Raw genomic sequence first — 14344 nt, 5'->3', positions numbered from 1 at the left:
GTTTCTTGCATTTGTGTAACTGTTCATTGTTATTGACATCATCTAATTATTGTTCAGTGTATTAATAATCTTAGCGGCGACTCTAAAATGGCCTCAACATGCTAACCGTCTCCTGTGACTCTCTCCTGGCAGGACTTCCGGGAGAAGAACACGGACCACATGCGTCCGGACATTGTGGCTCTACTGCGCAGCAGTGACCGGGCCTACGTGCGTCAGCTGATCGGGATGGACCCTGTGGCCATGTTCCGCTGGGGCATCCTGCGAGCCACCATCAGGGGAATGGCTGCCTTCAACGAGGCTGGACGCCGTTGGGCCGCCAAGACCGCAGGTACATATACACCTGGAGCAGTAGTACAATACAGGTACATATACACCTGGAGCAGTAGTACAATACAGGTACATATACACCTGGAGCAGTAGTACAATACAGGTACATGTACACCTGGAGCAGTAGTACAATACAGGTACATATACACCTGGAGCAGTAGTACAATACAGGCACATATACACCTGGAGCAGTAGTACAATACAGGTACATATACACCTGGAGCAGTAGTACAATACAGGTACATATACACCTGGAGCAGTAGTACAATACAGGTACATATACACCTGGAGCAGTAGTACAATACAGGTACATATACACCTGGAGCAGTAGTACAATACAGGTACATATACACCTGGAGCAGTAGTACAATGGGCAGCTGATTGTATAGGTATACACATGCTTTAGACACCATAGGAGTCTACAGCCATGTCTCAGAGTTAGAACTGTACCCATACACAGTAACCAACAATTGCAGTAGGCTTACTTGTTTGCTTATTTCGTTTAGAGGGGCTGGGGGGGGAAACGTGAGGCTTTGGAAATGTCAGGTTTTTCCCTGCAAGCCTCAGTCATTATCCGCTAGATAATTTTTGTTGTGTTGACTAGATGAGAAAAGTGGCCCATTGACGTAAGAGGCTATTTTAATAGGGATTAATGGGATTAAATAAAATAAAGGAAAAACAAAGCAGGGAAATGGCCCCTGGAAGGACTCAACTGGATTATTCTGCTGTTTTTTGACAAGCAGGAGTCATGCGGTGCACTCTTTTGTCCTCGTAGAACCTCTAGGCATCTAATCTAATGATGTGTGTGTCTGTGCATGTATGTCTGTGTGTGTTTGACAGGTGTGCAGCGCACCACTTCCAGGACTCTTTTGGGGGAGCTGCAGAGGTCCAACACGCCTGTAGAAAGGATGTACCGGTAAGGCCCAGATCCACTGCACAGTCCTCTGACAGAGGGACACACAGGGAAGGAGGGAAACGACATTTGGCCCAATATCCACATTTCCATACCACTTAGAAAGAAGTGATGTATTGGCCATGCATAGGGCCCTCGTGTATTTTTCCTGTCAGGTCACATGGTCACAAAAAATGTCTGTCCCTAGCCATGCATACTAGATAGTATGTTATTGTGGAAATTGAGACATACTCTGGGAGTGTTGTGAAATGGGCCATCTTCCTCTCCTCCACTGTTGTTTTGGGTGTGATGTCGTGATTGACAGATGGGTCTTTCTCTCCCCTGAGGCACACGGCAGGTGTTCAGTCATTATAATCCACCAGAGCGCCTGTGGAGCAAAAGCCCAAGGACAATGCCTCAATCTTCTATCAGAAATCCACTTTAAATGCACAACCTGACTACCTTGATCCAAGACCAAGTCATCTCATTGAATCTATACTATACAGACAAAATATTGTATTTAGGATTAACCAGAATAACTTAAATCAGTTTGCCATACAATAACAAGCCCCTTACTAGTCCCTGATTGGGGCCCTCTCACAGAGAACACATTGTGATTTGTGGATTTGGTCATCAATCACATTTGACATCACAAGGTCTTTTAAGAAATCCATTTGTCACAAAGATGACAAATGAAAGGGTGAGCATCCGTACTGTGGGATGCGTGTCGCTGCACCTAGGATGACATGAAACAGGATTAGACATTGATATCATGATTATGAATCACAAGATTGTTCAGGAAGTGTATCTGTACTTGGAGCCAAATGAAACTCCCACTAGGCCCCCAGTAAATGGAACTGAATGAAACTATTGAAACAGTTGGCTCCCATGTGTGCTTCCTAATCTCTTGTATGACATAAGCTCTGTCATATCCATAGAAATAGAATAATATCTCTATGGTGGAATGAATCCTCCTTCATCTCATCCTGGCCCCTGCGTTGTTTCCCCTGCCCCTGGGTGACCCCGTGTGCTGTTCTCTTCCCTCAACAGACGGGCTTCTATGCTCGATTTCTACTTTGATCACTCTGACGAGCGCCCACTAGAGGCCTTCGAAGACATCTTTGCTAGCTATGAGAGTAAGAAGTAAGTGGACTGGAGGAGAGCAGGAGGAAGGATGGAGGGAGGTCAAGCAGGAGGAAGGATGGAGGGAGGTCAAGCAGGAGGAAGGGACAGTATTGTTTTTATGGGCAGTTAGTCTCTGGCTCATTCCCGCTCTGAGTTTGCTCATATTCATAATGTCAGCGATACACAAGACACTCTACGTCATGAAGCTTTGCAGCAGGCATAGGTTTCTTTAGTTTGCAAAGGAAGTCCTAATATGAAACGTGCAGAGTCAGACTACAGAAATAGACTTCATAGAAACATCAAACACATAAAACATTTTCCTTTCTAATTATCAACGATTCGTTCTTATTCTCTTCCCCCTTTCTAGCCCTGTATTTTCCACCACATTGCTCTCTTTACTCTCTCCCCCTCTTTCGCTCTCTCTGTTTCTCTCTCCAACTCTCAGCCACGGTAATCTGTCTCTTCACCCTGGTTTATTATTGTTAATGTAGAACACAGGAAGGTCTTAGTGCTGCCCTGGTCTGATAATCTACTGATTACTGGGAGGAAACTGGAAAGTCTGTGCACACTAAAATATGGTAGTCCAGCATTAAGTACATAATAAACAGTAGTAGTAAAGTTTTGTTAATGAAACAGGTCAGGGAAAATGCTATACATCTCAGGTCCTGGAATAGTAGTGATGAGGTAGGAAATGTAATAAACAATTGCCTGTGGAGAAAGTTGAATGCGTCATTGTAGTTTCTAAATGGACCAAAAGCCCCTGTTCTAATATGAGCATTCTCTGAGAGGAACTGAGCAGTAGTGTGAAAACCACCCCTAGCTCCTTCCTTAGGCCCTACCCCTTATGTGTTTGCAGATAGGATAGGTGTTAGTAATATGGGGATAGCTCCACCTAGGCTTTTGATTAGCTTAGGGGAGCTTCCTCCATACTGTTTCCACCTATCTGGTTCCTTCAGACCTCAAAATACTGAAGACGTCAGGTCAAGGGGCTGTTTTTGGACTGGGCTAGTTTGTCTATGGTACCTTTACTTATGGCCCGTCCCTTCCTGCCTGACCTCCCTTGGTTTATTGATCAGAGTGGTAAGTACAGTAATGCATGGATCCAGTTCTGAGTGCAGAGGAACAGCCATCTTAACAACACCAGTCCTCCCCAGTTTACCATCAGTATAACACCAGTCCAATGACCAATCCCAGTCGCCAGCAGTGTAACACCAGCATGGAAAAAAGATGTCAACCACTGAAGCTTTGATTCAGGAATGCATGCTCACAATACTTACTTACAGGAGTATGGTGTGTGAGAACATCTACTCAATGCACAACCTCTCGGTCTCTACACTTTCTACTGCAGCAATAGCTGGGTGGTCTGAACTGAAGTGACATTGTCCCACATGTTAAACAGCAGTTTTACATGCTCTCGATTTCAGACCTCTAACTGTTCTGTGTGTGTGTTTCTCTTGGGAAGTGGGCTCTTTGGTGGTGGGGTGTTTTCTGTCTTTCGAGGTGTCCTAACAGCGGTGTTCCTACATCCCCTGCCCTCCCCTTATGCCCCGTGCCCAACCCCCCTTCCCCTCTCCTCCCCATGTCTCCTACCCACCGTCGTCCTCACCCACTATGGCCCTTGCTGGGTTGAATCAGGGACATGCATGCCCAGATAATCAGTTCCATTAAGGACTTGCAGCTGGACGGTGAGGACCCTCGCAAGCTGCTGCAGTCCTGGGGTCGCCTGCGGTTCCCTCGACACCTCCTTCAGTGAGTCTGTAGCCCTGGCCCCTTCCAGCTCAGTCCAGCCCAGCCCAGCTCGGCCTAGCAAGTCTAACCCTGCTTTAACAGTGTTCAACCTTAATCCTCCTGGGGCAACATTTTGTTCCAGCACTAGCACACCTGATTTGACTACAAAAAAATAAATCCTATTCCAAAACGGCAACAGAATTATGTCTTCACCTCACATGGTTGTTAAAACTCTCAACCCGAGACAGACAGTTTAAGACACAGGCTAGGTAATTAGCTGTTTGAGACCACACCTCACGAAAAATGCACCTCCGAACAAAGAACTCCTCACAGGAATCCTAGTTATTTGCAGAAGGCTACCCAACAACACAAGGCTGCTCGTGATAGTGGAATGCAAGGCCCAGAGAGACTGGGTCCCAATGTGATGTTGATTAGCATGAAGCTGATGCTGTAATGCAACAAGGCTTTTGCCCATATGGGCTATAATGGAGATGCAGAGGCCTTGATGAAAGCTGAGGATGCAATGATGGCTTGAATATCAGCTGCTGCATGAACAAGGACATTACTCACATTAATGCATTGGCTACTAGATGAAACTGTGTAGGAATGTGTCTAAAATAAGTCTAAAAGAACGTAAAAATGTGTTACAAATGATAGTTTCTTTAACTTATATAGAACTATAGTTGTTGGGTATAGCCTATGCAAATATTTTCAACACACAGTCAAGAAACAAAACAAAAGTTTACAAAGTGTTGTCGGCACATAGCAACAGTTCCCAAGGCTGATATAAGGCTCAATATGTAGTGATGAAAACAAGACGGGCTGGCTGATTGGTTGGCTAGGTTCCCCCTTCCCTCCATCCTTCAACCCCCCTCCTCCATCATCCCCCCCCTCCCCAGCCCTTGTCATCCCACCCATACTCCAGGTGCAAGCCCTCACGCCTCACTGACTGAGCATGACTTAACATACTAACAACACGGCTTGCCCCTACACTCACCCGTAGACCTCCTCAGCGACGTCTCTGAGCTGAGCCTCTCTCACTGACCTATCTCTCCCCCACAGGAAAAACAAGAACGCCAAGCAGAAACAGATCATACCCAAGGTAAACTTCATACATCATACATATGCCAGCTATGTGCACTCATACATTAATATAATTTGAAATATAAACGTAATATACAATCCGAGATATATATCTTGAAATATGAGATCACGAAATCATCTGATAGAAAATGTTCCATATACACTCACCGGACAGTTTATTAGGTACACCCATCTAGTACCGGGTTGGATCCCGCTTTTCCTCCAGAACAACCTGAATTCTTCCAGGCATGGATTATACAAGTCGAAAGCGTTCCACAGGAATGTTGGTCTATGATGACGTGATGGCATCACGCAGTTGCTGCAGATTGGACGGCGGTACACCACCGCCACCAGCCTGTACTGTTGACACCAGGTAGGATGGGTCCATGGACTCATGCTGCTTACGCTAACTCCTGACTCTGCCATCAGAATGACACAACAGGAACCGGAATTCATCGTACCAGGCAAAGTTTTTCCACTCCTCAAATGTCCAGTGTTGGTGATCGCGTGCCCACTGGAGCCACTTCTTGTTTTTAGCTCATAGGAGTGGAACCCGGTGTGGTCGTCTGCTGCAATAGCCCATCCGTGACAAGGATTGACGAGTTGTATGTTCCGAGATGCCGTTCTGCACACCACTGTTGTACTGCGCCGTTATTCTTGCCAGTCTCCTTCGATCTCTCTCATCAACGAGCTGTTTTTGCCCAAAGGACTGCCGCTGACTGGATTTTTTTTTTTTGTCATTAGGAAATGTATCTGACTACATTATTTCTATGATAAACTTTAAAAACATGATGTCCATGCATAATCTTTGCAAAAAAGACCTTGCTTTTTCATTGTAAGCTCTGCCAGCCAAATAGTGTTACACTTCTGTTGTCGTCTGATGAAAATGAAGCTATTTTCTGCCAAATGTTTTGCACTGAACAAAAATATAAACGCAACATGTAAAGTGTTGGTCCCATCCATGTTTCATGAGCTGAAAGAAAATATCCCAGAGATTTTCCATATTCACAAAAAGCATATTTCTCTCAATTGTTTACATCCCTGTTAGTGAGTATTTCTCCTTTACCAAGATAATCCATCCACCTGACAGGTGTGGCATATCAAGACATGATCATTACACAGGTGCACCTTGTGCTGGGGACAATAAAAGGCCACTAAAATGTGCAATTTTGTCACACTGTTGCCAGAGAATTTGATGTTAATTTCTCTACGTCGTTTTAGAGAATTTGGCAGTACATCCGACCGGCCTCACAACCGCAGACCATGTGTATGGTGTCATGTGGGCGAGCAGTTTGCTGATGTCAACGTTGTGAACAGAGTGCCCCATGGTGGGGTTATGGTATGGGCAGGCATAAGCTACGGACAACAAACACAATTGCATTTTATTGATGGCAATTTGAATGCAAAAAAATACCGTGACGAGATCCTGAGGCCCATTGTGAGGCCCATTTTTTAAAAAGGTATCTGTGACCAACAGATGCATATCTGTATTCCCAGTCATGTGAAATCCATAGATTAGGACCTAATAAATGTATTTCAATAGACTGATTTCCTCATATGAACTCTAACTCAGTAAAATCTTTGAAATGGTTGCATTTATATTTTTGTTCAGTGTATTTTCTGTGAAGGAAAACTATAGTTGCACGTCCATGATCACTCTATTGAAGTAAAAAAAAACACTGTTGAATTTCAATATAAAATGCCACTCCTGTTGTGCTATTTACAAACAAACACGTGACTGGCTCAACTGTTCTGGAAAACGACAGTAAGCTTCATATTGTAAACAAATCTGACTGGTTTAATGAAGAACCCGATCTGCTTTATCTCCTAATATATTGCACAAGTTGACTGCAGGTATTTACTTCAAAAGTAGCTACAAATATTAAAAAGTTATTGAAAAACTTCAAATAAATATATTCAATGGTATTGACAGTATTGAAAAACTATCCAAATACACTGGTATACCGAACCTACGTCGCATCATTTTCGGGAAACCCTAGACGCGTGAAAAGCCCAGGAGGGCTGCCATTTCTGAGATACTGGATCCGGCGTGCCTTGCACCGACTATCATACCACGCTCAAAGTTGCTTAGGTCACTTGTTTTGCCCATTCTAACGTTCAATCAAACAGTAACTGAATGCCTGTCTGCCTGCTGTATATAGCAAGACACGGCCACTTGACTCACTGTCTGTAGGAGCGATCCTTTTTTGTGAACTGGGGGTGTACCTAATAAACTGGCCGGTGGGTGTATGTCTTCTTTCCAAATATTTAATTTGACTCTGAGAGTATCAATGAGACTGTTGTGCTATCTGCAGACATTTAGAACTCTGTGATGTTGATGCTGTTCCTTAGAGCCTTCTGGACTCTCGCTCCCTGAAGTTCATCGTCGGTCGGACCATCCACGACCGCTCCACCAAGTCTCTGCATCACCTCAACAAGAAGAAGAAGACCCCCAGCATCAGTGCTCAGTTCCAGGTCAGCTGATCTCATCAGCAAATACCGCAGACACTAACATACACCTGCAAATACACAGCCACCCTTCACACACTGCAAACTTCATACAATGCAGATGCAGAACATGGTGAAATGTTTATTTGTTGAGGTAAGTCTTAATTGACATGAAATCTCTTTTACATTGACAGACCTCTCTGACAAAGCTGCTAGAGAATCTGGGCAGAGCAGAGCCCTTCTTCATCCGCTGTATTCGTTCCAACTCTGAGAAGGTAAAGTTACTTTACTAAAAACATGTTTTACAAGAGTTGGAGTTTGAATTTTTTTCAAGTTTCACTCCACAATGATACAATAGTTGACAATCCAAAATCAGCCGTCATAGTAAAACATGGTACAGTTTCATTAGGAGTCATCTATAACACATGATCATCTACAGTGGGGAGAACAAGTATTTGATACACTGCCGATTTTGCAGGTTTTCCTACTTACAAAGCATGTAGAGGTCTGTAATTTTTATCATAGGTACACTTCAACTGTGAGAGACGGAATCCAGAAAAAATCCAGAAAATCACATTGTATTATTTTTTAAGTAATTAATTTGCATTTTATTGCATGACATAAGTATTTGATACATCAGAAAAGCAGAACTTCATATTTGGTACAGAAACCTTTGTTTGCAATTACAGAGATCATACGTTTCCTGTAGGTCTTGACCAGGTTTGCACACACTGCAGCAGGGATTTTGGCCCACTCCTCCATACAGACCTTCTCCAGATCCTTCAGGTTTCGGGGCTGTCGCTGGGCAATACAGACTTTCAGCTCCCTCCAAAGATTTTCTATTGGATTCAGGTCTGGAGACTGGCTAGGCCACTCCAGGACCTTGAGATGCTTCTTACGGAGCCACTCCTTAGTTGCCCTGGCTGTGTGTTTCGGGTCGTTGTCATGCTGGAAGACCAAGCCACGACCCATCTTCAATGCTCTTACTGAGGGAAGGAGGTTGTTGGCCAAGATCTCGCGATACATGGCCCCATCCATCCTCCCCTCAATACGGTGCAGTCGTCCTGTCCCCTTTGCAGAAAAAGCATCCCCAAAGAATGATGTTTCCACCTCCATGCTTCACGGTTGGGATGGTGTTCTTGGGGTTGTACTCATCCTTCTTCTTCCTCCAAACACGGCGAGTGGAGTTTAGACCAAAAAGCTCTATTTTTGTCTCATCAGATCACTTGACCTTCTCCCATTCCTCCTCTCGATCATCCAGATGGTCATTGGCAAACTTCAGACGGGCCTGGACATGTGCTGGCTTGAGCAGGGGGACCTTGCGTGCGTTGCAGGATTTTAATCCATGACGGCGTAGTGTGATACTAATGGTTTTCTTTGAGACTGTGGTCCCAGCTCTCTTCAGGTCATTGACCAGGTCCTGCCGTGTAGTTCTGGGCTGATCCCTCACCTTCCTCATGATCATTGATGCCCCACGAGGTGAGATCTTGCATGGAGCCCCAGACCGAGGGTGATTGACCGTCATCTTGAACTTTTTCAATTTTCTAATAATTGCGCCAACAGTTGTTGCCTTCTCACCAAGCTGCTTGCCTATTGTCCTGTAGCCCATCCCAGCCTTGTGCAGGTCTACAATTTTATCCCTGATGTCCTTACACAGCTCTCTAGTCTCGGCCATTGTGGAGAGGTTGGAGTCTGTTTGATTGAGTGTGTGGACAGGTGTCTTTTATACAGGTAACGAGTTCAAACAGGTGCAGTTAATACAGGTAATGAGTGGAGAACAGGAGGGATTCTTAAAGAAAAACTAACAGGTCTGTGAGAGACGGAATTCTTACTGGTTGGTAGGTGATCAAATACTTATGTCATGCAATAAAATGCAAATTAATTACTTAAAAATCATACAATGTGATTTTCTGGATTTTTGTTTTAGATTCCGTCTCTCACAGTTGAAGTGTACCTATGATAAAAATTACAGACCTCTACGTGATTTGTAAGTAGGAAAACCTGCAAAATCGGCAGTGTATCAAATACTTGTTCTCCCCACTGTATACATTATTGGTATCAGTTATTATATATTACATCATCCATACATGTGTATGCATAAACAAAAACAAAGAACAGTAGCTAAAAGGACATTTAGGCTACTACGTATAACCAAGATGATGATGATAAATGTTTGAGTTTGTTCCTTTAACGACGTGCTGTGTATCTGGGGGCGGCAGGTAGCTTAGTGGTTAAGAGCGTTGTGCCAGTAACCGAAAGGTTGCTGGTTCTAATCCCCGAGCCGACTAGGTGAAAAATCTGTCGATGTGCCCTTGAGCAAGGCACTTAACCCTAATTGCTCCTGTAAGTTGCTCTGGATAAGAGCGTCTGCTAAATGACTAAAATGTAAATGTATCTGTGTGAGTGCAGAAAGAGATGTGCCTGAACGAGACCCTGGTGCTGCAGCAGCTGCGCTACACAGGCATGCTGGAGACGGTTCGCATCCGAAGGTCTGGCTATGGAGCTAAGTACATCTTCCAGGTACACTGCACCTCTTCACTGACTCAGATAGCCAGTAGACACCAGGAAGGAAGCAATATCTGTTGTTGATTATTTACCAATAGCTAACTCCGTAACTTGTACATGTATACTGAACAAAAGTATAAAAGCAACATGTAAAGTGTTGGTCCCATGTTTCATGAGCTGAAATAAAAGATCCCAGAAATTTTCCATACGCACAAAAAGCTGATTTCTGTCAAATTTTGGTCACAAATTTGTTTACATCCGTGTTAGTGAGCATTTCTCCTTTTCAAAGATAATCCATCCACCTGACAGGTGTGGCATATCAAGAAGCTGATTAAACAGCATGATCATTACACAGGTACACCTTGTGCTGGGGACAATAAAAGGCTACTCTAAAATGTGCAGTTTTGTAACACTACACAATGCCACAGATGTCCCAAGTTTTGAGGGAGCGTGCAATTGACATGCTGTCTGCAGGAATGTCAACCAGAGCTGTTGCTATATAATTTTATGTTAATTTCTCTACCATAAGCCGCCTCCAACGTCATTTTAGAGAATTTGGCAGTACGTCCAACCGGCCTCACAATCACAGACCACGTGTAACCACGCCAGCCCAGGACCTCCACATCCGGCTGCTTCACTTGCAAGATCGTCTGAGACCAGCCACCCGGACAGCTGATGAAACTGTGGGTTTGCACAACCGAATAATTTTTGCACAAACTGTCAGAAACCATCTCAGGGAAGCTCATCGGCGTGCTCATCTTCCTCACCAGGGTCTTGACCTGACTGCAGTTCGACGTCATAAGATACTTCAGTGGGCAAATTCTTACCTTCAATGGCCACTGGCATTCTGGAAAAGTGTGCTGTTCACGGCTGAATCCCGGTTTCAACTGTACCGGGCAGATGGCAGACAGCGTGTATGGTGTTGTGTGGGCGAGTGGTTTGCTGATGTCAACGTTGTGAGCAGAGTGCCCCATGGTGGCGGTGGGTTATGGTATGGGCAGGCATAAGCTACGGACAACAAACACAATGGCATTTTATCGATGGCAATTTGAATGCACAGATATACCTTGACAAGATCCAGAGGCCCATTGTCGTACCATTCATCCGCCGCCATCACCTCATGTTTCAGTATGATAATGCATTGCCCCATGTCGCAAGGATCTGTACACAATTCCTGGAAACCGAAAATGTCCCAGTTCTTCCATGGCCTGCATACTCACCAGACATGTCACCCCTTGAGCATGTTTGGTATTATCTGGATTGACGTGTATGACAGCGTGTTCCAGTTCCCACCAATATCCAGCAACATCGCACAGCCATTGAAGAGTTGGACAACATTCCACAGGCCACAATCAACAGCCTGATTAACTCTTTGCGAAGATGTGTCGTGCTGCATGAGGCAAATGGTCACACCAGAGACTGACTGGTTTTCTGATCCACGCCCATACCTTTTTTTTAAGGTATCTGTGACCAACAGATGCAGATATGTATTCCCAGTCATGTGTAATCCATAAATTAGGGCCTAATGAATTTATTTCAATTGACTGATTTCCTTAAATGAACTGTAACTCAGTAAAATCTTTTAAATTGTTGCCTGTTGCGTTTATATTTTTGTTCAGTATAAGAAGGAAAATGTTTATTGTGTCAATGCAGACACGAATTACTTATGCGAAATTCATGACAGACACATAATTGTCCACTACACGATTTTGTATACAGTGCATTTCAATCACAGATAAAGGCAGTAGGTTACTTTATACAGAAATGATAGGAGGGAGGTTGGTCGGGGAGGATGGGTGGGTTTATAATCTGAAGGTCTAGCAATTTCAAATAAGTAGTTTGTGTCTATTTCACAAAAACCTGTGATTGTGTTGGTCAACCAACTAAATACGTTTTATAAATGTGTCCCTATAGGAATTCATTGAGCAATTCCGAGTGTTGCTGCCCAAAAATGCCACACCCTCCAAGCCAGAGGACATCTCAGCCTTGTTCCAGAGGATGAATCTAGACCACACCACCTACCAGATAGGCAAAACCAAGGTTAGACAAGCGCTCCTTCGCTCTTTTCACTCAGAAACCTCACTTTCCTATGATATGTTAAAGATATAGGAAATAGTGGTGATACTTTCTAAACTATTAACATAAGTAAAATGGACAGGTAGCCTATTTTCCCCAGAGAGATATAATAAGATATACAGTTTTCTCTTATGTATCTCTTGAATTAAATTGCGATCCTCAGGTTTACCTGAAGGAACTAGAGCGTCAGCAGCTGCAGGACATGCTGCACAAGGACGTGATGCGTAAGATCATCTTCCTGCAGCGCTGGTTCAGGGCCCACCTGGAGAGGAGGTACTTCTTGGAGATGAGACAGGCGGCCATCTTGATCCAGGTAAGCTGTGTGATAACCCATCCTGTAGGTGTAACGCCATAAAACTGTCTGTACAGAAAAGGCACGGATGTCAGTTCAAAGTTATTACTTTTCCCTATATGGACTGCCTAGAAAACTATAATTTTCTGTGTCTATTTCTTACAAAGAAATGCATATAAATTGTCCAATAGCCTTCCTATATGAGACAATCATATTTCTGCAGACAGGCTAATAATGTGTTCTTGCCCCTGTTCGTCCCTCCCAGCGTGCATGGCATAGGCACCACAAGGAGAGACGGTGTCAGGCAGCCACACTGATTCAGGCCGTTTGGAGGGGCTCTAGACAGAGATCAGAGTACCTCCGCAGGCGGACCAACATCAAGAAAATACAGGCTCTGGCCAGAGGACACTCAGCACGGAGGAGGTACAGCACCAGGCCACACCACTGAAATACTTCTTGTAGTATTTATATAGTTTGAAATGCTTCGAGTTACTGGTAAACATTGACTAAGTGATTATTAACACCATCTCATGAATTCTGGTACTAGTGTTGTCAGAATCCCCACAGTCATTTGTTACAAATACTTTGAAAATGCTATGAGATGCCTAACATTGTGATATGGATGTTGAACCACCTCTGAATCATGTTGGACTTTACAGGTGCCATTCAATACGGGAGGACAAGAGGAAAAAGGAGGATGAAGAAGAGGAGGCCAGGAGGAGGGCAGAGGAAGAGGCAGCCAGGCTAGTGAGAGAGGCAGAAGAGGAGGCAGCCCGACTGGAAATGGAGGCAGAGGAAGTGGCATATAGGAGAAAGAAAGAGGCAGAGCGGGAGGCAGCGGAGAGGAGGGCGAGGGAGAATGAGGAGGCACGGCTGAGGCAGGCAGAAAGGGTCAATGAGGAACCTGAGACACAGGAGGAACCAGAGGCACAGGTGGCAGCTGAAAGGACTCTAGATGAGAGCCGACATTGGGACAAAGTGCCTGTCCAGGACAAGGAGGAGCAGAGGGAGGAAGTGGAAGATGGCGAGGCTGCAGCTAGTTCACCTCCCGAGAAGGTGGGAAAGCGGGATGCCTCTGCAGTCTCCCAGCCTAATAAGGGCAACAGTACACAGGCTGAGGCTGGGCCCCAGCCAGAGGATGAGAGCCAGGCTGTGGAGGAACTGGAGGAAGCCCACTCCGAGGAGCCCGAGGAGGAGGGGACCACAGAGGCAGCTGCCCCCCAGTCACCAGAGAGATACAAGGGGGCTCAGGCGGCTGCGGAGGCTTCCCCCTCCACAGACCCCCAGTCGGGGCAGAAGAAACTACGACCTCCCCCCCTCCACAAGGCCCCAGCCTCCAGGAGCCAGGAGAAGAGAGAGCTGCGGCGCCAGCGGGGCCTGGAGCACAGCCAGAGAGAGAGTGAGCGGGTCGCCTCGGCAGCCACCAAGGAGGAGCCCGCCCCTAAGGTCATGGATCAGGAGGCAGCCAACCGAGCCGAGGGAAAGCCAAAAGGCCGGCCTGAGCGGACGGACAGCAAGGAGATGGACCAGTACACCTTTGTAGCCTGGAAGAAAGAAGACAAGGGGAAGAAGGAAGCCAAAGCCGCCACCCCTGCACCTATACGCCCCAGCACCTTACACCTGAACCCCCCTGAGCCAATGGCTAACAGGAACGGCCATGAGGTCCTGGGTCCAGGCAACCTGACTCGCTACAGCCAACAGGACGCCATGAAGGAGAAGGCAGAGAAATGGAAGGAGAGGAAGATTGATGTACGACAACCAGAGAGTACCAGTCCTCCTGAGGCCCACAGCAAGGACAGGATAAAAAAACATTCACAGTACGACGTTTCATATCCTTCTGATATCTACACTAATATGAATTAGTTATA

The 14344-nt window shown here is 45.3% G+C and overlaps 1 protein-coding gene across 1 annotated transcript in view; it reads left to right on the top strand.

Moving 5' to 3' along the window:
- The window catches only part of myo9b (myosin IXB), a 113384-nt gene that overhangs the window by 78049 nt on the left and 20991 nt on the right, over positions 1-14344 (top strand). Inside the window, exons 13-23 of the mRNA XM_084164567.1 lie at positions 133-328; positions 1168-1243; positions 3980-4093; positions 5135-5174; positions 7508-7630; positions 7798-7878; positions 10013-10123; positions 12023-12148; positions 12348-12497; positions 12742-12899; positions 13136-14293. Of these exons, the coding sequence (XP_084020693.1) occupies positions 133-328; positions 1168-1243; positions 3980-4093; positions 5135-5174; positions 7508-7630; positions 7798-7878; positions 10013-10123; positions 12023-12148; positions 12348-12497; positions 12742-12899; positions 13136-14293 (2333 nt within the window). The remainder of the gene's footprint in view (positions 1-132; positions 329-1167; positions 1244-3979; positions 4094-5134; positions 5175-7507; positions 7631-7797; positions 7879-10012; positions 10124-12022; positions 12149-12347; positions 12498-12741; positions 12900-13135; positions 14294-14344) is intronic.

Source organism: Coregonus lavaretus (assembly GCF_964263955.1).
Source record: "Coregonus lavaretus genome assembly, chromosome: 6".
In the NCBI taxonomy this organism is placed as follows: Eukaryota; Metazoa; Chordata; class Actinopteri; order Salmoniformes; family Salmonidae; genus Coregonus; species Coregonus lavaretus.
This window is presented reverse-complemented; position numbering and strand designations above follow the sequence as displayed.